We start from the raw sequence: 26,516 nt of genomic DNA on the forward strand, positions 1-26,516 counted from the left end.
CACATACTGTGTTGCCATCTCTCTTTTACGGCAGTATATATTTGTTGCCGGCTCTATTGCACAGTGTGTGTATGTTACGCCAGTGTATAAATTGGTTAAACCCTTATCAAGTAAGAAAAACTATAGGTAGGTGTTGGCAGCATTGTCGGTTGTTTAACTCTTCCCCCTCTCTCTTTTTTTTTGTAAAAAAAACCATGGTAGAAATACCAGTAGGTTGGCAACCTTGATTTATGCAATTAATTAAAGCAAGCCTCAAGCCTCAAGCAAGATTGCCAGCTCCTTGCCTTAGGTTAGGTTAGACCAAAATAAAAACCTTGGTAACTTTTCGAGTAAAATATTGGCAACACTGCAAAACAAGCCTCAAGCAGTATTGCCAGCTCCTTGCTTGAGGTTAGGTTAGACCAAGATAAAAACCTTGGTCATTTTTTTCGAGTAAGAGGTTGGCAACACTGCGAGCCCCCACCGAGCCCCAGCTGGCAACACTGCGAGAAAAGCCTCAAGCAAGATTGCCAGCTCCTCGCGTTAGGTTAGATTAGCCCAAGAAATAAAAACCTTGGTAACTTTTCGAGTAAGAGGTTGGCACCGAGCCCCACTGAGCCCCAGCTGGCAACACTGCGAGAAAAGCCTCAAGCAAGATTGCCAGCTCCTTGTTTGAGGTTAGGTTAGACCGAAAAAGAAAAAACCTTGGTTATTTTTTCAAGTAAGAGGTTGGCAACACTGTGTACCTCACTATACCTCATTTTCGGTTGTGGAATTCTCTTTGCTGTACTACTGGCATCCAATTCTGCAAGAGTAATGGAAACTATACCTTTAGAGCTACGGGAAGTTAAAGACACGATTCTGTTTAACGACGACAGTACAAAAACTCTAGGTGTCAATTGGAATACCACCGCCGACACTCTTTGCATATTAACGGCCGGAGATTCAGCGCTTGCGCCAGAACGCCATGCTGAGTTGGCTACACTCGCACCGGCGAAGAAACATCATCTTACAACCTACCATCCACGCAGCAATCCAGTCGACGGGAGGAAGAAATACATTATAACTTCCCCTACGCGGGATCAAGCAGAGAAAGACACCAACGCTTGTTTTGTAAACAATCACACAGCTATCAACAATCAAAGAAACAATACGGCTGCTGGCTGCAGCAAACCTCCTTACGATAAACAAAGCTTTTCGACGATACGTGCAAAGAAAGAAAACAATTTGCCCTGCTACGATTAGAACGTTCAAGAAACATTAAGCAAGCGCAGGGTTGCCAGTGAAATCGCGCAACTCTTCGATCCGCTCGGAATTATTGGGCCTCTTATTGCACTGTTTAAACAATTTCTACAGAAACTATGGAAATTAAAGGTATCCTGGGACGACGAGTTACCTTCAGATGTATTAAGCGAATGGAAGACTTTACAAGCACAAATATGCCATATCTCAGACATTAAGGTTCCACGATGTATTTTACCTAAAGGGAAGATAATAAACATTCAAATTCACGGGTTTTCTGACGCGTCTGAGAGAATGTACGGCGCGTGCATTTACGTCAGAACTGTAACTGCAGGAGGAGAAGTTAATTCACGGTTATTGTGCAGCAAGGGGAAAGTTGCACCGATTAAGAAAATAACTTTACCTCGCCTTGAGCTGTGCGCAGCACTTATCTTGGCAAAATTAGTTAATAAAGTGATACCTTTATTGAATCTCCAAATAAACAAGGTATATTTATATACAGACTCGCAGATTGTTTTGGCATGGATTGCAAAGGACCCAGAGACATGGAAACCCTTTGTGGCAAATAGAGTGGCTCAAATACAGGAGTACACGCAGGTGTGTGATTGGCGGCATGTAAGGTCAAAGGATAATCCTGCTGATATGTTATCGAGAGGAGTCGAACCCCTGAAGCTAAAGGGAAACTCACTTTGGTTACAAGAGCCAGCATTTCTAAGCCAATCAGATCAAGATCCGAAGTTGGCCATCAACGAGATCAGTTTTGGAATGAATGCACCTATAGAAGTACCAGAACGGAGAAAGGTGAAGATAACCTCATTGGTAACTACCCACAAATCAGATGAAATTCTTACGAGATTCTCTAACCTTTTGAGAATGATAAGAGTTATGGCACTTTGTCATATTTTCATTGATAATTGCAAGGGACCCACGAAGAGAAATGTTGATACTTCGAAACTGAATGCCAAGGATTTGCAACGAGCCACAGATACGTGCATTAAAGCAACGCAAGCCTTATTCTACGCGAAGGAAATAGAAGACTTGACTCACGAGAGAGAAGTTTCTCCGAACAGTGGAATAAAAGATCTGTATCCATTTCTCGACGCCGATTCCATTATTCGCGTGGGCGGACGTTTACAAGAAAGCGATCTCGCTTTGAGGCTAAACATCAGATAATCTTGCCTCCTAAGGCCCATCTTACACGGCTGTTAATCGAATACGAACATCGCTGATTACTTCATGCTGGAACACAGTTACTACTTTCCTCTATCAGACAAAAATATTGGATCGTCCGGGGAAGACAAATAGTTAAGCACTTCCTACACTATTGTGTTAAATGCCATAGACTCAAATCAGAAGCTAGTAAACAACTGATGGGACATCTACCGGAGCACAGAATCCGAGCAGCTTATCCATTCATGTACAGTGGCGTAGACTACGCGGGACCGATAAGGATAAAGACTGGAGCGCCGAGGAGCAAATCGACGAGAAAATGTTTCATTGCACTTTTTGTGTGTTTCTCAACGAAGGCTGTACACGTTGAAATTGTTACCGATTTAACAACTGAAGCATTTTTAGCTGCATTGAAAAGATTTATATCCCGAAGAGGAAAATGCGCAGCCATTTATAGTGACAACGCCAGTACATTTCGAGGTGCACACAGAGAACTTCAGGAACTACGCAATATGTTTGAATCTACCCAGTTTCAAGATGTCATTCAAGACTACGCTGCAAATGAGCACTTTGAATGGAAATTCATACCGCCAAGAGCGCCAAATTTCGGTGGACTCTGGGAAGCGGCGATTAAATCGCTAAAACATCATCTACGAAGAGTGATGGGAAGCACCATACTAACCTACGAAGAGTTAAGTACGTTACTTTGCCAGATTGAAGCAATATTAAATTCAAGACCACTTTGCATTTTACCCGACGAATCAGATTACCAGATATTAACTCCAGGGCATTTTCTCATTGGCAGACCCATAACAACCTTTCCAGAACCTGACCTCACCCTCATACCTGACAATAGACTCAGCAGATACCAGCTGATACAGAAGATGAGAAGATCCATTTGGAAGCAGTGGAATAAAGAATACCTACATTCTCTTCAACAACGTCAGAAGTGGACATCCTCCACGAAGAACTTATCTCCAGGGACAGTTGTACTACTGAAGGAGGACGACGTACCCCCACTACAGTGGAAACTAGCTAAGGTGGAAGCGGTGCATCCTGGGAACGATGGACTAGTGCGTGTAGTGACAGTGAAAACGAAAGACGGAGTGTTTAGAAGAAGTGTTGGTAAAATTGTGCTCCTCCCCATAGGTAAAGACGGAGATTGGTTGAATTATGTTCATTCAACCGGGGGGAGTATGTTCGGGAATGAAAGCATTCTGCTGCGAGCCGTCTGCGGCGCATGCGCGCGCAGCGAGAAGACTGATTGACTTGCTCATGTGAGCTCGGCCGTGCAACATACTACGCGCGCGCGTCTCCTATTATCTACGATATTAGACAGTTGTAATTACGGTTCTACATACCAATATGTATTATTTAGTATTATAAATATTCTAAAATCTAAATCGATGTACCGTGTTATTCATCTGGTAGAACTACGCCTAAGGTAAAACAGTTAACTTAAATAACCAGAGTCTCAACGAATTATAAGTCGGTCATTACCGCAACAGGACCCACAGTTTAAAGTGGGATCCGAACCACTATGTGCCTCCACCAGGCATCGAACCCGGGACCCCTTGATTACAAGGAGAAGACGCTACCACTGCGCCATCTGGGAGGCACTTTAAGGTTTTTGAGAAGCACGGTCCCTTTATACTGTCTCAGGGAATTTATAATATCTCCTTACCTTTTTAACTTGTGGCATGTGTCCTGTACAAACTTGCACTTGTAACTTCTTTTTAAAAAAAATGTTTTCAGATAAGGGGAAATTTCCTCGTATACTCTGAAGGGTGTAAAATGGTCATCTGTAGGTACTGGCGTCCATTTACTGTCCCAGAAGATGAGCATGGCAGCAGTGCAGACTTCATTTGACTTTTGGGCGAGAAGATGATCAAACTTATATATTATTTTACTTCCCTTTTCTGCCATTTTTGGCTAATCGCGAAGATGACGATTAATTTTGATAAGATGGAATTCATGAACACACAAGGACAGACACAACACAGGCTCCACACACGGTTATGCTGCTGTGTGCCCAGGCGCCAGAACCTCGTAAGTCTGCATTGTGTTCTACACGAGAGGTTGACATTTGAGTACCTTACACATTATATGTATATGCATGTATATGATATTATTTTCAAGGCTAGGCGAGAAAATTGCACGTGAGTGAGATTTGTAGTTAGGTTCTGAGCCTCTTAAAAATCACAGCTATTTCTCGGTGTACGTCACAGATAACGTGAAAGTAATTTCAGTTAAGATTACGCGACATGGAGAAATGGAACTAAAAGAGCCATAAAATTTCACAGTCGTCGTTCATGAACAATTTACTGCTTCGGAATGTTCTAATCTTTATGTGGGTGAAACATTTCCGGAAATTCGAGGGGGTGGGAGTAGTCAGGTACCGATCCCATTTTTCCATCTCTTACTGAAATAAAAGATGAGCCAATCTCTTTGTGGACTTTGAATCCTGCCACTTGCCGTCAGGTATATGCAAAACATGCATTTAGGTAAACGTGGAGACGCAACGAGTGCGCGTGGTGCAAAGAGGCGAGAAAAAGGTAAATTGAGAAGGACAACAGGCAAGTCAGCGTGTAACTTGATACTCTGTTCTGCTTTGTAAACACGCACAACCAAGGTGAACCAAGCAGCAACAGTACAAGAAGGTAAAAAGGAGGAAAACATGCTTTAAACAAAGAAGAATGGTATTCATTTTCTCAACGTACCTGTTCTGAAGGAAGTGAGGTATTTTGTAGCATCAGAACACGTGGTAACTGCAACTTCTGTTTTCGTATATGTACGTGCATGTACTCTTTTCAGAACGTTTGTGTAGAAGCGATTGCTAAGCTCATCAAGTTCCCAACTAAAACTGGGAAGTTTTATTCATGGGTTGTTCAAGGGCCACGAACCCATAAATTCTAATGGGTTCTATTGGGTTCCGCTGCAGGACCGAAACTTTTTTTTCACGCACAATTTCAATTCGGTACAAGTTGCATATTGTTTCGTTGAAAAAAGGTTCCTGGACCGTATTTAGAGTGTTCCGGATAAAAGGTTCCTGGACCGAATTTAAATTCAGCCGGAAAAAATGTTCCTGGACAAAATTGAAACACTTTATACATAAAAAGGTCCTTTACGGTCCAGAACCCAAACACACTTGCTGATTTTCTCTCCTGGACCGGAATTGAATTTATTTAAAATTCCCGGACCTTTAACAACCCTATTTTATTCCGAATTTCTTTTGCACTGAAACTGATATAGAAAAATAATGACAAATCCACATGAGGAGTCCGGGGGGAAAACCTAATAAGTGAATAAGTCTCATTTTCGTGTTTTTACAAGAGAAGAATACAGAGTTTTGTGTCTGTACACTTAACACCATACAAAACTACACTACCGGATCTATTTAGTGTAATCGAAAACAGCAAATCGATAAAGTTGGACTTACCAGGTTTTCCCCCTGTACCCATCATATGCAAAATCAAACCAGATAATGTACTTGGTAAACGATTTCAACAATCAAACTAGCTACATTGCAGACTAATAACTTACAAGAATTGAAAGTAGTTTCTTTCTACCTTAAATCGGAGGCGCTATTAATTTGAATTGGATATGTTTTATGATTGCACCTCGTCGAAAACAGGTTTTCAAGCCTTCAATCGGTAGCAACGTTCCTTATGACACGATTCTAATCGGATTAAAATTCAACTACTTCTGACTTTGTATGCGCGGCACTACGTCATTTATTCTTCCAATGACACTTATCTTGACGTTTTTATACTTTCCATCTTCTTTTTTAATTCTTGTTTTGTTCGCAGCCTCTTCTTATCTGTTCTGAGGTTTGCGTATTGCGATTATCTGTCCTACTTTTGCAAGCTGTAGCTGTCAAGCTTTAAACAATAGTGTCATCATTAGTCACCTTGTATTAACAATTGTTATTTTATGTTGTGTTAATTATCTGTGTCGTGATCAAGGGTCCTCCTTCAGTCCAGATTTTCTAAACGTAGAAGACAGGAAGCAGATCTATGCGAAGATGGAGAACTAGTCATTGTCCAGTAACATTGATTGAATTGGTGTTTTAAGTCCACTTTATGCACAGTTAGGCTAATCGGGACTGGACCTACAGTTTAAAGTGGGATCCGAACCACTATGAGCCTCCACCGGGTATTGTCCAGTAACAGAAATGAGTCATCCAGTCTAACGTTACGGTCATAACCCGCTTAGAAAATTGCTAGGCATGCCACTGTGTTGGATACAGGCTGCTGTGCGATTAATTTCTATGGTATTGCTAATGTTACTTCCTATATTCATGTTCATGTCCACATGTTCACACTGCAGAAGGCAACGTGATATCAGTTCAACATGTAGCCTACAGTCACGGACACAAAATCTTTAGTATGTTAGGAACAGATAGAAAACGATCGTTATCAGAATATGAATTACTCTGAATAAAACTTAACGAGTCTTTAAAGGTATTAACTATTAAATAAATAAATTACATAAATATTAAACTTCCGATGACGTAGAAAATCACATTAACGGAAAGAGCACATGTTGAAGATTTTATTTGTCGTCGAAAATTCACATTTGATTAGCCGCAACTTCAAGTTGTTTCGCTTTTTCTCCATTAGAAATGCACGAGATTCTGAAAATACTTAATCATTATATTTTTCAAATATCGTGAGAAGCATAATAACCAAGTTGAGAAACCGCTTGCACTTGCAACATAGGGAGAAATTCATACTCTCTTGTACAATCGGGATTATTTTTAGTAACATTGCCCATTCCGACGATATTGAAATAAATGCATATCTGTGCAATACTGTCACTTTTCGCCTTAAAAACCGTTATTCTTTATGTGCGTATGTATGTGTGTGGCGTGGGGGGTTCGGAAATTTGAGAGCGGGTGGGGTGTGTCACGTATGTCCGACGCAGTGATTCTTCTGTTCGTGGGTCAATCTCCAGATTATTTTCCGATTGTTCTCCTTGCAATTTCCGGGATGGACCGAAAAAAAAAAGTTCATGTCTTAGGGATCGAGTATGGTAATCAAAGGCTTCGTTTATATCTAATCACACACAGCTTTCCTTATACAAGCTACTTGATATTCAAGGACACAGCTGTTAAGCAAAGTTAATAACTGCGTCCATTTTGTGAGTCATTGCCAAGCAAATAAGGTTTTCAGAACAAAACTCTCCTTATGCTGCAACGGCAAGAAACTTTTTGATTTTGTTCAAACGAAAGCTCATTTTTCTCTGGTCATTTTTATAATATTATTGTGTGTGTGCCCACGATAACCAATAAAAGAGGATACTCCGTAGCGTAGCCAGGCTTGCGCTTAAAGGGCCAGACGCCCCACAGATATTTTATTCAAATTATGTGTAAATATTGATCATTGTTGAGTGTGTTCGAAAAATACTCTGTGACACATCTTCAGAATCATGCTCTCGGTTTTTGGATTAAAATTGCATTTTGGAAATGGAAACAAAATCACAAGAAACCAATTAATGTGATGAACGAGTTAATAAAATAGTCGAAACGCATACCATTGTAAGGGGCACAATTTTGAACGACCAAACATTGTAATTGAAAATATATCCATTTGGATCAATGGTTAGTTCGAGAGAAATATTTTATGACTGCAATACAATAGACTCGCGATTAACAGAGTCCCGATTAACCGAGGCCCCGGTTAACCGAGGAAGTGGTTGGAAAACATCGCGGTTCATAACGCACCCCCTGTTTGTTTACTAGTAAGTTGGAGTCAAGCCACAGTCCGCGCTGCACGTGTTCGTTCCATTGCCGGTGTATCCGATTGTTACGGTGGTGTTTAAGTATGTTTAGGCCTATTCTAAGCGGAAAAAGTAATCTTCTCATTTATGTTGTACTAGTAATAAATAATTACTATACAGTTTCAAGTGTTGTTTCGTCATTTACGACCTATTAGCACATTATCTCTGTATTATCCGAGTTTTTCCGTATCCGAGGTAGTCTTGGTCCCAATTAGCACGGATAATCGCGAGTCTACTGTAGTTCCAATTGATACTTCCAGTAATATTTCCCCTAGTTGCCCAATACACTGAATATCGACCTCCTCGTCCCAAAATCCTGGGTACGCCACAGGCCCGTAGACAGACACATAGTGGCCGGGGGGGCTCAGCCCCCCTGGAACTGTCATCAGCCCTCTTGACTTTAGGACATTAGGTAAAACTATTTTTTTCTTTGCATAATTTGTTTGCAGTGGAAAGTGAAAATGCAGACAGCAGCTATTACATTCATTCATCTTGTTTATGAGTCGAAGTCTAGGTAGAAGATTCTGTAGACTTTAGAAAGTTCTTTTTTAAGGGAACTTCGCTGCCCCTTCCACATCTGCGTCAAAGGTCAGCAGCTCCCAATTTTTGGGAAGGAAGGGAAGTTTTATTGCTTCGGGCAGGGGTGGAATGTACTGTAGGCACTATGACTGAATATTGTGTATTTTTTTGTTTATGATATAAATATCTGTATCATCAAAATGAGTATTGAGTGTGTAGTAAGGGATGATGTCAGAAGAAGTCAATTAACACTTCAAGGGATGTATTAGAAAATATATTAAAAAAAACTGTAGTATTTGCATGATATTTCTAAATTACAAACGTAATTTACCTTCAATTAATACTGTTAAACTTTTGAAAATGGACTTGGTCTACAAAGCCCTCCTTCCTGATAACACTTGAGGCCGCGATGGAGATCAATTCTAGCTACGGGCGTACGCCACTGTCTCACTCCTCGTGTCATTTCAGTTTGTAGTAGATAGGCTCAAATGGGACAAAACAAAATATTGACCAGAAGGATTAGGCTACTGTCCTCGAGTAGAAACAAAACACGACCACCATCGGTGCCAATGCTCATTTTGAGAATACTACCATGTGACATGCGCGCGCGCGTGTGTATGTAAATGTCGAACGTGTGGTGGTAAGGTACGGTTAGGTGCACACATGCTACCAGCGTGAGATCACTATTTTCATTCATGCTGGATGCTGAAGCAGAAGTTGTCAACTGCTTCTGTGGCGTTCAGCTTCAATTCTTGAAACTCGGATTGATTTGATTTGATTTTAATTTGGCGTCGCTTTTCTACCACTTTTGTCTGATCGCGACGATGAGGATGAGAGACGATATGATGAAATTGCTGAAGGGACATTCACAAACAACACCTCTGACCCGGGCCGGGATTCGATCTCGAGACCCTTGGCGTTGTTGCTCTCTGTGCGAACCTCTGATTGCGCGAAATTAAGTGAACGAACATGTCAGCGGACAAATTGTATGAAAATATTTATGCATCGCGCTGTACAAGGTCAGTGAGGGAAGAAGCAGTCGTCTTTGTATTACACATTAATGTGTCTCTCGTAACTTGGCATTCTGGTATTTATACTCCTGCCAAACAGACCATTCAATTTATCATTATTTGATATTTCATTACTTCATTAACAAAAGAAAAGAATATTCCTGTGTGAGAGCAGTGGCTACTGAACTTGGATTGCACTTTGATTCCAGTTATGTTGGCAGATTTGTTTGCGAAATGCGAATGTTTGCAAACTTGTTTTGTGTAATTGTAATTTCGACTCCAAAATGACCATAAGTTGGCCTTTCCGAAAACATAAGCGGTGCTGGTGTAGTTGTTGAATGACAGGTCTAAAGAGCGATAGATTCACTGTGGTGGATCCAGATGAGTTTAGGCTTGGCTTCTCTTTTTAGAGTCTGCCCTATATTTTGAAAACCTATTCTTCAGTTGGCGTTTCCTTTTTTGTTCAGACTGGTCCCCCACCAACCGCTTACTGCGCACTCCACTGGGTGGATATTTCTGCAGTATGTTATCCGTAACGCTTAGACCATCTCATAAGCGACGGGACATTTGTCTCAAGCGAGCAAACTGTTGAGTAACAGCAACAAAAACCTTCCCAAAACCATCCCCACAAAAATTCTGCATCCACACCCAGGGTGTTGCAATTACACGTATGAAACGTGAAGTACGTAATAAACTACAATCAAACATAAAAATTGAAAGAAAACATGCTTTTTTCAATGGTTATTGTTATGTTTGGCAGTTGACAGTGGTAGTAAACAAAGAAAGGTCTTTAAAAACTTCCCTTCCGAACTTGTATGTGCTATTGTATTGGAATTTTACAAACTTCCATATTCATCATCATCATCATCATAATTAGTCTTTTTAAGTATGCAGGGTGGCGCAAAAGTCAGTTTACCCAAAAAGCACATTGATAATAGTATTACGATGGTGTATGTGCTTCTTGTGCTAAGTAATATTTTTAGGTATGCGGTTGGTAACATTGTCGTGTGACACTGGCAACAGTACACTCGTTATTCTTTTGTCGACAGTTGAGTGTCTGGCTTGTTGTAGTGTGGTTGTTTGATGTTAGATGACAAATGGCCTGAACTTTTTTGTGATTTGACTACTCATCACCACCGGCAGATTTGGATGCACTGAAATACTCAATTATCAATGCGTTTCATGTCATCAACAATGATACAAGTTTACTGCATCGTATTTGCAATTCTGTTGTTGATCGTTGCACACAATGTATTGCAAACAACAGAGGACACTTGGAACAAAACCACTGAAACTGGAATTTTGTGTATCTACTTGCATTTTGTATGTATACTTGAATTTTGTGTATAAACTTGAATTTGTGCATGGGTAAACTGACTTTTGCGCCACCTGGTATAATACGCATGAAAAGGAACGTTGAAGCTGTTACTAAAACTTTGAAATCCAATCCAAATAAATTGTCGTTAATTGTTATGCTATGTTATAAATACAAGTAGGTACTAGTGCAAGACGTATATATCAACAGGTTTCTCAATGTTTAGAAATATGTGAAAGAGCATGGGTTTTCGGCCTGTATAGGACCGGTAGCAACCCACCACCGTGAGGATATTGGGGAGCTACGAGTGAGTAGCGTAACCCATTCATAAAAATCTCCTATAACGGCTGGGGGTTCGACGTGCTGACCCCACGTCACCCCATTACTGTTTGAAGAACTCCACACCTGGACTGTGGGAGGGAGACTAGCAGTCGGGAGATAGGCCAAGGCCCTTACGGGCTGTAGAGCCACGGTTATTATTATTATTATATGAAAGAGCAGTTCTATTCTTTAAAAAAATCTTAGTGAGGGTGTGAGGTGGTTGTATAAAGAAACTTCAGAAAATAATGATTTTGTGATGAAATAGTATAAGAAAATAAAGTTTGAAATGTAATATATGCAATTGAAGTAGTTTTTTTATTACTAATTTTCCAAAGAAAATAGTTTTTTACATCTCCGTAAAAATCTGGTTTTCTACGCGTAGTAAATTACGCGTGATTTACGTAAAAAGCGTAACTAGTAAATTACCTAGCCAACCCTGGCCACACCAAGAGTTCCGCAGATTTGATTCATTCTTTTCAATCTACACGCTGTGGATCATTGACGGATTTTAAACCTTGACAGGCATTCAAGGTCTTAGCTGGTAAAGCTGTCACGCCCGACCTACATATTTTTTTTTTTGTGTGCGCATCCTGGCTTAGTAAAGACTTGCAGTGAGCGAGAAAACATTTGTTTTATGGGGAATAATAATAATAAAAATGCTTTTTGAGCGAATGCAATTAGAGATATCCGTATTTCGAAATAGAATATTTGGAAACCGGAAGTGGAGACTGAAAGCAACTCATAAATCATAAACATTTAGAAAAGCAATGCCGTAAACTATTCCTGGAGTATATTACAACAGTATTTTTTTGACAAGTTTTCATGAATAGCTTCTCGCGCCTTGAGTTTAAGCATTCGTTGCACTTCCCAGACAATTACGAAATCAAAGTACAATAGTTATTGTTTACATATGTTACTTTTGACACTTCGGTTATTTAACAGCAATTAGCTAAGGCCTAATCTAATAACTCTGGTTGAGCAACTTTTTTTTATCACCGGAATAGAACGTTAGCGTTGGTATCGGAATGCGCTCACTGACTTTTAAATCACGGCGATTAAGAAGTTACTTAATGCTCCATTTTCAAGGTGACGGAACTGTTTCCTGTAAAAATGAAAGACACGTTGGCGCGCACTGGCGATATTTTATCACCCGAATCGCTGTTGACTACAATCGGGCAGATTTAACTTGAGACAAATGGCTGCCGGCGCCGCTGCAGGAGTACCAACCTACAGCGAACGCTTGACTCACGCGAATCACGGGCAATCAGCTGACAACGGGAGATGGAGATTTGAAAAATTGTACATTGTGTAACGGAAATATCACTGTATTAAGAGGACATGCTAAGAAAATTGTAAGTACTCTATCTTACACAATAAATGGATAAACAGTTTATTCTTTACCTTTAATTCGTAATTTGAAAACAACGAGGCTCTATGCACTGCCGCTTCGCTTGCTTCACCAGTCACTGCACGCGAGTCCTTTCAACATTGGGTAACATTTCGCGCGCCCGAGTTTCCATTGGCCCGTTACAGCGGGAAGTCCCCCGCTCTAGCCAATTCGAGCGCAGTTGCATCACTCACAGAGCGGCCATTTCTCTCAAGTTAATTCTGCCGGACTGTAGCTTTCGGGCAAAGGAAGTCCCAGTGTATTGGGAAGTTCGCTGTTGTGCTTTTCAAATTTAGAACAAATTGCATACAAAAAGAGGATACTTACCACAACAAGGCGAAATACAGTAAATGCGAATGATGCAACTCGCCGACAACACGAATACCTAGACCAAGAACACAAGGACATGAAGCAACATACCAAACACTACCAATCAGCCTCCTTCAGATCAGCTCCACGCCCTGGCCACTTTATTCCCAAGGGTCGTCTTAGAGACTGGTTGAATCCTGCTGGAAAGAATCTCACCTGAAATCACCCGCTCTGGAAATCGAACCCGGATGTCCCGCGTTTCAGTCAGACGCCCTACCGGGTGGACCACCGCAGCTCTGTGTAGCCAATTTAGGAAGATGTTAGATTTTCTGAATAGTAGGCGTAACTAGGGATTGTATATTCAAGAGGATATATCCGTATCCCCGACCGACCCTTTCCAGTATGTCAAAACGAACGGTAGAGATCAGGTACGTGTCTAGAAATATATTTCGGGGGGAGGGGGAGGTTTCCAAATGTTTAAATTAGAATAATTATATTAAATCAAATTAAAATAATATTAATTAAAATATTAAATTAATTAATATTGTATCGTTATTACATGAATAGCTAAACAGACGGTATAAGAATTGAGATGTAATAACACGTATTCATTATCTCACTTGCGTGTATTTAAGATTGATAAAATTTGAATAAAGCAACTGGCCTGGCAAGGAAATTAATGTCAAGTAGATAAAGACATCGCTATTTATTGAATAGCAAAAAAGGATGTTAGATACACTTGACGAAAAGTAATGTTCCTGGCATAAATCTTCTTTGATACTCTCCGTCAAGGCCATATGGTCCCAATATAATATTTGCCTTCCAACAAGTTCGGCGGAAATAAATAGCCATCGATTATGCAATATATGCTAAACAATTTTAGTACTTAGTAAGTATTTCGGGGAAGTCCGGATCTCCTGGTCTCTAAATACGTTCTTGGTATGAATCAAATGTACCCTCCCGCACTAGATTGACGTGGCATACTATAAATACTTGAGTTTGATTTTCCTGATTTAGCTTCCGCGTGTCATGCTACGTATAACTCTTTTTGTCACTACATACTCGATAATTCACCATTCTTCGTCGTAGTCATGATTCGATCTTGAGACTCTTCACTTAATACCCAGTATGAAATATTTATAATTTGAAGGTTATACAGCGGACTCCTTAATTCGAACTTGGATTATTCGAATTACATCATCTTTAATGATACATGTTTTTTGTTAATTCGAATTTTGGATAATTCTATTTTTTTCATATTCCCTTAGAGTTCGATTTAAAAAGATTCCACTGTATATAAAAATATAGATATGTATTTATTGGGTCTACGCTTACCCTACCAGCTGCCCAAAACCTTTTCATACAACCAGTTCAAAGCTTTAAGGTTTCATTATTAGTAGCAACAGTGACGATGGAGAATATATATACACCTTTGACTTGCTGGGAGTAATACGATATTTTATTTATTCGCTGGGTAGGTGTGCTTGTTCCAGGGAAGGGAAGTTGAGTGGCAAGAACCGGTTATTCGTGTAGCCGTCCCACCCAAGGCAGGGCAGCACGTGCTACCGGCTGTTCTGACAAGTGGGTGTGACAGACTGGAGTAAGTGGCCCCACATGTAGCCAAGCCACCTATCCACGATTTGATTCCTGAATCAAATTGTGATATGTTCGTTCACTGAAGCATCCGTGCATGTAAAATAAATCCTGACAACTCATACTAGGCCATTGGCAGACAAACGACCTTCTTTTGAGGAGAGGGGATGACTTTTTTTGTAACTGTCTCTTGCCTAATGTGCCCTTGTCGATTACCCAGTTACCCAGTGGAGGCACAAGTGGTTCGGATCCCACTTTAATCTCTAGGTCCAGTCCCGATTAGCCTTCCTGTGCATAGAGTGGACTTTAAACACCAAATCAACCAATCAATCAATTGATTGCCCAGTTTCCTATTCCTGCTTGTTCACATCTTCCAGTACATTGCCATACCATCTCTGTCTTGGGCATCCTTTGAAGACTTGTGTTTTCAGAGTGGTGGTTCTTTGAAAACTGTATTTTCAGGGTGGTTGTCTGTGTTTTCAGGGTGGTTGTCCTTTGTGCCATTTGAAGGCTGTTTTTTCAGGGTGGTTGTGCTTTGTGCCATTTGAAGGCTGTTTTTTCAGGGTGGTTGCCCTTTGAAGGCTGTTTTTTCAGGGTGGTTGCCCTTTGAAGGCTGTGTTTTCAGGGTGGTTGCCCTTTGAAGGCTGTGTTTTCAGGGTGGTTGCCCTTTGAAGGCTGTTTTTTCAGGGTGGTTGCTCTTTGAAGGCTGTTTTTTCAGGGTGGTTGCTCTTCGAAGGCTGTATTTTCATGATGATTGAATAAGTTGTATTTTCATGGTTGTTGCCATTTGAAATATAGAGTGTAAAATATATAGGAAGCATAATTGAGAGAACTGGAAGAATATATGAGGAGGTAAACAGAAGAGGACAAATGGGAGGTGGTCTCTATCAAAGTGTTCAAAGATTAATATGGAACAGGGATGTACCTATGAAATGCAAGAAGGTAATATATGGTACATACTATGTACCAATAATTATGTATGGAGCAGAGACTTGAACAATGACAGAGAGAGACAAAAGAAAGATGCAGGCAGTGGAGATGAAACTTTTAAGAAGTATATTGGGGAAGACTAGAAGGGATAGAATAAGGAATGAGGAGATCCGACAGACAGTGGGGGTGGTGAAGCTTCAGGATAGGATAGATCAGGAACAGATGGCACTTTGCAACACACATGGTATTTTTAGCTTTCTACAGTAAGAAAGAGTGCCAGTAAAAATCTTACAATGCACAAGGAGTGGGAATAGGGCCGAGGGGGAGACCACTATCTCCAGAGCAGATAGTGAAGAGTGTTAGAAGAAGACAAGATTGGAATACTGTGAAAAGAGAGGAATGGTGAAAGACCAGAAGAAAATGGAGAGGCTTGACTTCTATGCCCCCCCCCCCCCAGCCAGAGGCACGAAACGGCAAAGAAGGATGATGATGATGACCTTAGAAGGCTATATTTTCAGGGTAGTTGCCCTTTGAAGGCTGTGTTTTCATAGTGGTTGTCCTTTGAAGGCTGTGTTTTCAGAGAGGTTGTATATTCCTTTACTAGTGTTTCCTTCTTTAGCTTCTCAACATCCACCTGTTTATTATTGCTAGATACATTTTACATTTAAATATGTAATGGCAATATTTGTGTTACAGCATTAAACGCGGTGCTTAAATCTTCATCCCTGCCAGGGCTACTTGGGTCTCGGGGTGGGGATGTTCTGCATCATCCTCCCCATTAATCCATATCATGCATTTAAGGAAATAAGAATGTTGCTATATGCAATAATGCTACTTTTTAATAATAATCATATCATGATTGCATTAACTCGACAAAAATATTTATTTACAGATGTTACCGAAGATGGACTCTAGTGTGGAACCATGTGATGATTTTTGGAACTTTGCATGTGGAGGCTGGTTGAAGAGAAATGCCATTCCTCCAACCAAGAGCAAGTGGAATGTTTTTGAAGACTTATCATATAGGGGTAAGATAATCTAATAATATGTAATGAAACTCATCTTGGAAATATATTTTTAGCCTGTTCCCCTTCCAGTCTATTTTCATACTATCTTCCTGACAAATACGGTCAAAAATTACATTCTAATCCAAAGCTATTACAATAATAATTATTGGTAGGGTTCATAGTAGTTTCAAATAAAATTTCTGATTTTTTATTTTATATTTTTGTGCACATGAAATGCTTTTAGGGTATGTAGTCCTTACCTTTGAAAGCAAAAACAATATATCAATATTTCCCACAGGGTAAAACAAATGTCATTTACGTAGCATATTGCTGGACCTTGCGTAATGAATAAAGTTTTGTAATAATAATTATTGTTATTATTATTGTTATTTGTACAGTATGCAGGAAACAAACATTCAGTTTATATTGACAATAACATTCCAAATATCCTATTTCCATTGCAGAAACTATATTTTCTTTTTATACACAGAATGAAATCTTTGTTAATATTCTCCATATACCAATCCATGAATAAGAGTAGACCAGAATTAGTCATGGCCCACCTTTTGGAGCACCCTGTCAAAATGTAATTCGTAAATTTCGTGATAAACTTATGAATCAGGCACGTATCTAGAAATATATTTTGGGGGAGGGGGGGTTCGAATCAAGTGTGTCAGGAATAATAATAATAACAATAACAAATTAAATTAACATTATATATTGTTATTATTAGATGAATAGATAAAAACACTGTACAGGAATAAAGATATAAGAGCACATATTCATTATCTACCTCACATGTAGCTAAGAATGCCAAAATCTGAATAAAACAAGTGTCATTCAAGGAAATTAATATCAAATAGATAACGTATTGAATATTTATTGAATAATAAAAAAGGATGTTAGATCCAGTTGACGAGAGTACAGTTCCTGATTAATATTTTATACATATTAATCTAGTAATGTCCATAATTCTTCTTTGGTACTGTCCTTCAAAGCTGTCCATCAAAGTTCTACGTTCTCAATCTAATTCTAGCCAGCATCGATTATAGAACAAATGCGAAAACAATTATATTTTCATTATTTAATTTTAATACTAGGTAACTCTTTCGGGGAAGAGGGTCTGGATCCCCTGGACCCCCTTCCCTAAATACGTCCTTGTTATGAATATGACAGAAATTTTAAGAAGATTCAAATCCAAGATCTGTTGTTTCGGAGCACATGCTACTATAGAGCATTAGAGGCATATCACAATTTAATACATTTTCAATGCAACATTTGAATTTGGTTAATTTTTACTCCAATATTTAAACTTCCTGTTATTGGATACTAACTCCTTGTTTGATCATGTAACAACAATGTGAATATCAGAATATTTTTTTTCTAAACGTATGGTCCACTCAGATCTGTGGCCCACCCACATCCAAAAATCAGGTACTGGACTTGCCATGGTGTTGGTTTGGTTACACTACTTACATGTATTAACATTTTTAAAGCTCTGTAAGATGCCTTATACATGCCTTATAGATGTATAAATTAATACACATTGTACATGTAAGTGTCCTGTAATGGATAATGTAGTATTTCTTTTCAGCTCACGAGAAGATACATTCAATCATTACAACACTTCCTCAGCCAACAGACATGAGTTCTTTGCAGTGGAAAGTAAAGTATTTCTATGAATCGTGTATGAATTTAGACAGCGTGGAGTCTGATGGAAAAAATCCACTTCAAAAGATAATTACAGAATTAGGTAGGTTATGTGAATATTTATCCATTTCTACACTTGTGAAATAACTATCTCCTTACAAGGTAGACATAACTTATGTTACCTGATAGAGATTGTTTAGATATCAACAATACAGTAGGAACCACATGGATATTATATTATGGCTGCCTTAGGCAAAGGCAACAAATGACACCACTATGTACTGTCATTGCTGTATGTGGTATGGATTCATTTTGCAGATTGTAGAATATATTTTTCTTAAGTTACAGGCAAGATTAAATTGTTATTTTTTTTAAGCAATTGTGAAGGTTTACTTTTAAATGTAGAAAAATTGCAAGGTCTTTACCATAAAATATGATATGGGAAAATTGACATTTATATAACATTGGAGCATTATAACAAAATATATTTTTTAGAACTTGGTGATTTTTTTTTAGCCAGTCCTTTAATTCATTGCAGAAATAAAACATGCTATTCAGTTCAGTCCTACATCACATTCTAAGAAGATGAAGAATTACACAGAGGATTTATGTATCGTCTTCCTGTAAGTGAGATATAACATCCATCCCACCGAATTGGACAAATTATTTTAACCTTCAGTTATTTATCATTAGACTTACCCAAGCAAAGATAATCAATGTTGTTATTAAGATCTCCCAGGAAGTTTAAGACGTCTTTTCGATTTTAGAATCAATTTTAGGTATATTTGATGAAACATGAGACAATAAATTTCCACAGAATACCTGATTCTGTTGCTCGGAATCCAACGCATTGTGGAAAATAACTGTGTCATTGAAAAATAAAGATAATTTAATATTTCCTGCAGACATGCAGATCTAGTTACACATACACATTGTCCAGTCCAACTAGGAGAGAACTGAATTATCTGATTATGCAAGGCAGTGTTTTTTCTGCTAAATGAAATTCTGTCTCACCAAGATAGTGGAGTATTAGTGAATTATGGTTCTCATACTTCTGAATGTCATTCATTATTTCAATTACTAAGAATAGCCCAGGTTTCATGAAATGAAAACTGCAGAAGCAAATGAATATACTGGAATAAAGTACTAATTTATCATGAAACTAATTTTTCATAGTTTCATAGTTGATGGCTACTGACAACACTTAAGATGTAACCTCCCTTCCACGTAGTACACCCTGGACTGTATTTTGCAGACTAACAAGGGTCTGGCATCTGAACTCATGGCCAGTATAATCCTCTGTGGACCTTGTCCTATCCTTGAGTGTTTGTGATTGTCTTTTCACCCATTTCATCTCATCACCACCCATCCTCATCTTCATAATTAGCCAAAGTGGCAAGAAAGCAAAGTAAAATAAATGAAATCATTCAATCAATCAATTGAGTGTGCCTTTTCACACCAACCTGTTTCCCTTGAAAGTAATAGAACTGTGATAAATTAGTTTTGTGGACAACTAAGTATTTTTAACTAAGCACAAAATTGTCATTTTTAAATGGGGAAGAATTTTGAAAATCTTTTGGTTTCATGACTGAATCTTACTGGAATACAATAGCTGTTAATTAGTATCTTCAGACTCTCTGAACATGTGCTTTGTATAAAAAGTAAAAAAAAAAAAATAATGGAAGGTTTAATTTTCTTCCTGCTTGTTTTGATAATTTGTCACACAATAAAAATTGAAGAAGAGACACAAACATTTCAGAAACACTTTAAAAAATTGTAGTAATATTAATTAAACATGCATCTTCATGAAAATATTATACAATACAGTACCTGAAATGAAGATGTGCTCATCATATTAAATTCAACAGTTTAAACTTCAAGTGTTTATCTTTGTCCTTAATTCTGTTTAGTTACATTATGGTTTGTTTCATGTAAAATGCTTTTTGCATGCCAGAATTTGGAGCGTGATGCATTACTTTTTGTTACATATCTTTAGGTTTTTGAATTATTTTATGTTGCTGCTTTATTATTTTAGGTGGTTGGAATGTTCTAAGAGATTTTTCATTTCTTAATTGGGATCAGAACAGGGCGATACAGCGTCTTCATTCAGAATATGGCGTTTCACCTTTCTTTAAAATAAGTGTGGTTGTTGATGCTAGAAATCCAAAGCAAAATATTATTAAGGTACGTTAACTGCTAAATTGTGATACATTTTTTTTAATCCTTTGTTCACAATTGGAAAATAATTTATCATTATCTTTTACCACTTACCAAGGAAAATAACAACAATGTCAATATGATTCATTTTGCATATTCATTGCAGAAATATGAGTTTCTGCAAATAAAAATATTGATATTGGTTCTAACATTTAGTATATTTACTTTTGTCTAAAGTAATGAGAAAAATGCTCAACATATTCATAATTTGTGCAGTTTTAAGAACAGTAATTGCAGTATAATTCTGTAGATTTTTGTACAGTTTTTTTTTTCTGATTGATGAATATTGGTTAATCATATTTTTATGTTTAGTTTGAAAGATGAGTCCATTTGTATGCATAGATTGGCTAATTGGGACTGGACTCACAGTTTAAAGTGGGATCCAGGTGTCAAACCTGGGACCTCTTGAGACGCATTACCCCTATGCCTTTGGGGAGGCCCAATTTTATGTTTGGACTGTCGCACTTTCGACATGGCCTTTAGCCACATCTTGTGCGTTCGCTAATGCGACCTTTGGCCACGCTTTGGTCTCCTCAATACTTTCAATCTCTCTGAAAATGTGAGCATGTGTTATTGGAGGAAGGGAATCTAGTAATTATGTATGCTTATTTTAGAAGTTTAGAACGTAACATTATGTGTGTTCAGGTCTAATGTTGAACGAATATTCAAAATATTATTGTATTTTTTCTTAACCCGTGAGCAGTCACGCTGGTCATCATGACCCACCCCTAGCTGTTGTTTCTTTACCAATCCGTTAGGGTTTGAGGTAGATGGGCCATACTCTCAGTAGCATCTTATCTCCTTCTGCCCTCCACAGTCCCATAGGTGATATTCGTTTGCATTCACATGTCTGCAGGAAAGGTTGTACGTGGGTCACTGTAACCCACCATGACCGTTTATGTTTGTGCAAGTATACAATGCTGTTTCTTGCACTAATGTAGCATTTTTACTTATTCTGTTGTAAAATGTATAATAGAATCAATATCAGGTTCTGGCCAAAATGTAACCAATGAGAACTTTTCACCAGCACAATCTCACAACAGTTGAAACAATATGAAAAACAAACATTAGCTGGCTGCATGCATGTTTTGTCACCAGCAAGAATAGGGAAGAGCAATATTATCTTCTTGGGAAAGATTTTGTACACTGGTCTCGTATGATCTGAGTAAAGAAAAACTTGTCAACTATGAACCACAGCAAGGCCATTGATTCACAGACTGGTGACAATAGAAAACCTAAAGTTACATTTTATAACATAACAAAGGGTGGCGTAGACTTGGTGGATGAAATGTCCTGCAGCTACTCTGTCACTAGAAAAAGCAACAGGTGGCTACTGACAATATTTTACATGCTAAAAGTAGCAGCCATAAATGCTTTGATTATACGTATATGCATGTAACAGCAAGGATGAAAGCTTGCAAAAGTTTACAAAAAACATTGTAAATATGAAGTAGTTTCTGCATTTATTTTATTTATTGTAGAATGAGTTTTGGGATCAATCATTTTGACCTTTTTGGGCTCCCACATAGCCAGATGGTTAGTACTCTCACCTTTGGTGCAAGTGGTCCCAGATTCAATTCCTGATGGGAGCTCTCAAATGTTGGTGTTTACTCAGCATCATGAGAACACTTGGGGAAACTACTTGAATAGAAGTAGTGGGCTTCCTGTATCGAAAGCTAGAAAACAGCGGGGACTCGATGCACTGACCCCATGTCATGTAATGAAGAACTCCGCTTGACAGGCCCTGGCTCTCAGAGGGCTGTTGCACCATTGAGTTGAGTTCAATTTTGACTTTTATCACAAATGACCCAAGGAGAATTCCATACAATTATACCAATGAAGAGTCTTTAATAGCTGCCTTATTCACAGAAAGGATTATAACAATGAATCGCATCAAGATTAGATCATTCAAATCTGTTTGTATTTTGGAAGTATTCCAGCTCTCTTGTAATGTGAGTCAAATCATGGTGGAATGCATACCACTGCAACTATGCATGCTTAGAGCATGCACAGGGGACCCAAGAGAGATTGTATGCCATCGGATCACGTGATAGTTCTCGTGATGCATTGTTCAATAATGAGATCTATCTACAATCCAGCTCATGGACAATTTGAATGATACACTGCATTGCACCACATTGCATGGAATCTTTTAGGTATCCAGTGATTGAGATAATGATTATTATGTTTACTACAGAAAATGAGGCATATAAACTGCTGTACTAGGATGATTCTATTAATTACTACATAATCACCTACAACAACAGGCAATGAGATATGGATGATGTATATTAGAGTTTATATTTTGTCCTGATGTAGCATGTTAATTTATCCATATTTGAATAATGTACTGAAAGGAATAAAGTATTAATTATAAGGCAGTAATGCTCTTAGATACGGGAAAGCCAGTTCAAGTCGCAAATCTCAAGGTTTTTAATGATTTAATGCTTTGTGGGGAAAACGCAGGGCCAGATTTATATTTGTGGAGGTCCAGGGCTAACATCATCATGAGCCTATTCCCCATTTTCAATTTGATTGTAACTTTCAGGCCAAGTCACGTTGAATGGTTAGTTATATTTTTTTATTTTCTGCTACATTTCAAATATCTTACTTTTAAAATTTTGTGGTCATTTTTAAAGCAATGTTTTCCTGTTTAGGCCTTCTTTTCCCCAGATGAAGACATGGTGTTCTAGATTCCTCAAGCTCCCTTAAATCTTGTCTGAAAAAAATGCATAGATCATGGGAACATAAGAGCAGGATGACTTGTATGTATGAGAGAAATATCCAGTTGAATATGGAAACTTTTTGAACACATGAGAGAGACAACGCAGGGAGGAATGTAGTTCCTAATAATCTAGAAAAATGTATTATGTTTGTCTATAATACACAGTCTGTCCAGTAGGAAAGGTGACTGATTTTTTTTGCCACGGAACCACCAGTGCCATCTATGGAGAAGCATATGTACTATGTAGTGACATTTTGACTTTCTTCCTGCAAAGTTGCAAAGCACTAGTGTCAACGGTCGACGCATACGGCTCTTGTGACTGACAGTACCTGCTGAACATTGGTCGGAAATGGAGCAATGTGCCAACATTAAATTCTGTTTCACATTGGATAAAGTGCAACAGAGACGTTTCAAATGATTCAAACTGTTTACGGTAGTGAGGCATTGACTTGTAAGAACATGTTTAAGTGGTATGCAAGATTTCGTGATGGTCCAGGGTCCAGGCTCTCCAAAACTGAAATGCAGAAGAGCCGAATCAAAACCCTGCTCACGGTTTTCTTCGATTCCAAAGGCATCATCCACAAGGAATTCGCTCCAGACGGTCACACTGTGAACGCTGAGTATTAAGTGGGTATTTTGCATCTTCTATTGGCCAGGATTCGTACAGTTCGGCCTGAATATCGGGAACAGGGCTCATGGTCTCTGTTGCATGACAATGCACCCGTGCACAAGAGCAGGTTGGTACGCCAGTTTTTGGTCAAAAAATGGATAGTGGAGCTCAATCACCCCATATTCTCCACATTTAGCTCCATGCGACTTCTGGCTATTTCCAAAACTGAAATTGGCATTGAAAGGAATTAGTTTTGACACCATTCCAGACAACCAAAAGGCATAGACTGCGATTTTGGAGGAAATTCCAAAACAGGAGTACCTAGACTGCTTCACAAAGTTCAACAACCGCTTCAGTGCATGTATTGACTCACAAGGTGTCTATTTTGAATAAACGTTATTGTAAACTGCCAGTCCACAACGTCTTGTCTTTCATTTCTCATTAGTCACCTTTCCCACTGGACTGACTGTATATGAATACTGAATGTTTGGATTTTATTTTTGTTTGGAAGATTGGATTTCTCCTTCCTACAACCATTTTATTTAAATATCACTTTAGAAGAAGAATTAATAAATTTTGCAGAATAGTTGTTGAAGAGTTTGCAATTTTCAAAGGATTTTATTCTTCTTCTCCCTCTTCTAGATCAGTCCATCAGGACTTGGCCTTCCAGATAAGAGTTTCTATGAGAGAGATCCTGATGCAAGTGTAAGTAGATTTACATTGTAATTGTAAATGTAATTTATTCTTATTCTGTTGACTACATTGTAGATATTTCTATCTGCAGCAGTATAGAGCACGTCATTTGTTACATACAACATCTAAAGATGTACATTTGGGGGTTACACAGAGAGAGGTAATTAGAATCAACTCACTCTTCAGTTTTCCATGTAGTTTTTTGATTGTGATAAATTTCGCCACATCATCAGGCATGGACTATGGATGCCTGACAAAGCTACCAGATAGGTGGTGAAATCAATTTCAATCAAAAAAAACTATGCAGAATAATGAATAAGTTAGTTGATTCCAATAGAATAAGTACGTATAATTTTGATACTTATGTAAGAGTGGACATTTACACAAGAATGCTAAAACAAATGCAAATTTAGACAGTTCTGCGAACATATTACACCAAATATATTGTAATATTTATTTGATAACCCAAAACAAATCATGATAGAGCAGCAGTGCAAAACTTTCTCAGCTCATTGCATCTTTATTGTGTGGGGATATTTTTTAACAGACTGCGTATAATGTTTTTCAGCATCATTAGTCTAAGGCTAACATTTATATTGTGTTAATAGATTAGATAAAATAAGACAAAATACTAAGGCCTAACTTTTACAATTTATTCTGTTCCTTAAATTTTAAGTTACAAGCTTTAAAATGTTGCAATATATTCTTGAGGTTAAAAATTAACTTTATTATTTTGAAATAATTTGCATTTGCAGGCATCCTTTTGCAAATAATAATAATAATAATAATTTACAGAGTACATTTTTGAGAATATTTGATAAAATCAGCTTTGGCCTCACACAACAAATGCCATATTTGCATTTTGCATAAGCTTTGGCTCTCAAGGGAAGAGATTAAATCATCATGTCCATAATGTAGGTCTGTCAATGTTGTCAAGAGGAAATGAACAGAATAGTTGATATAATGATTATGTACAACTTTCTTGTATTGCATTACATTCTTCTATTTTTTACTGTAATCAACACCCTCAGAATTTTTCCAGGGAGGGGAAAACAGCAAGGTATTTTTAAAGGAAGGGCAAATGAGGCATGTATCCTCTCTTTAATTATGTTGTCCCCACAAAAACACTCCTTCAGTTTGAAGTCATCATGCAACAATAATTAACAGAAATTACTGGGACTGAAATGAAATTATATGTGTGAAGTATAAGCTTTTTGGTTGCCATTAATTTTTCAGGAGAGGGGCAAGGCCCCCTTTTGGATGCCCGCCTGTCTGAACCATATATTCTTTCTCTGTGCAATCCATATGTAAATTTCTACCTCTGTGGTGAAATTAAAAAATAGTTTCAAAGTTCATACTTTGGAAAATATAGTGAATGGTTTAATACGTTTTGTTGTTGTTTCATTAATAAAGGTACTTTTAAGAGTCATTTTAGATTTGCCTTTAAAGTAGAAAAGGTGTAAGTAAGAGAACTTGAATGTGTTTTGTCAATAAACCAGTCATTTGCTTTATAGAATGAGCCATGCTGTTTCCTTAGTATTGATTCCTTTGTATATTTGAATAAAAATAATATTCTTGTCTATGACTATACCTTACATTTTTTTGGTAAAAGATGATTTCAAAGATGAACAGAATACTTGTTGAATTATATTAGAACTGACATGATTCAATTTCCTTTTTTGTCTTTTATGCCAGAAATTTGTGAACAATTTTGATACTGGATTAACTTTTAATTAAATATTAGTAAACACTGTTGTGACCATATATTGTAATGCATTATCACATGTGGAGCATATCTTTATATTTTCAGTTTGTTCTTATTGCCAAAGACCAGACCACTTCTTCAGTTTGACTTGTTATTTTAAAATTCTTGCAAACATAATTTGCAATTATAACACCATTAAGCCTTCTTTCCATGATATAAAAACTAAATATGCTGACCAAGGCAGAAATTTATTTTATTATAAAACAAACTAAACGTAACGTTTCAACTAAATGTTACGTTTAGTTTATGTTTTATAATAAAATAAATTTCTGCCTTGGTCAGCATATTTAGTT

At 38.0% G+C, this 26,516-nt stretch overlaps 1 protein-coding gene across 2 annotated transcripts in view; it reads left to right on the forward strand.

The window, feature by feature from the left end:
* The window catches only part of LOC145986361 (endothelin-converting enzyme 2-like), a 187,852-nt gene that overhangs the window by 106,750 nt on the left and 54,586 nt on the right, over positions 1 to 26,516 (forward strand). For both annotated transcript variants that reach the window (XM_083120254.1, XM_083120255.1), the window contains exons 2-5: positions 16,449 to 16,584; positions 18,158 to 18,316; positions 20,249 to 20,397; positions 24,408 to 24,470. In XM_083120254.1, coding sequence (XP_082976380.1) covers positions 16,449 to 16,584; positions 18,158 to 18,316; positions 20,249 to 20,397; positions 24,408 to 24,470 — 507 coding nt within the window. The remainder of the gene's footprint in view (positions 1 to 16,448; positions 16,585 to 18,157; positions 18,317 to 20,248; positions 20,398 to 24,407; positions 24,471 to 26,516) is intronic.

Source organism: Lepisma saccharinum, chromosome 4 (genome assembly GCF_977018435.1).
Source record: "Lepisma saccharinum chromosome 4, izLepSacc3.1, whole genome shotgun sequence".
NCBI lineage: Eukaryota > Metazoa > Arthropoda > Insecta > Zygentoma > Lepismatidae > Lepisma > Lepisma saccharinum.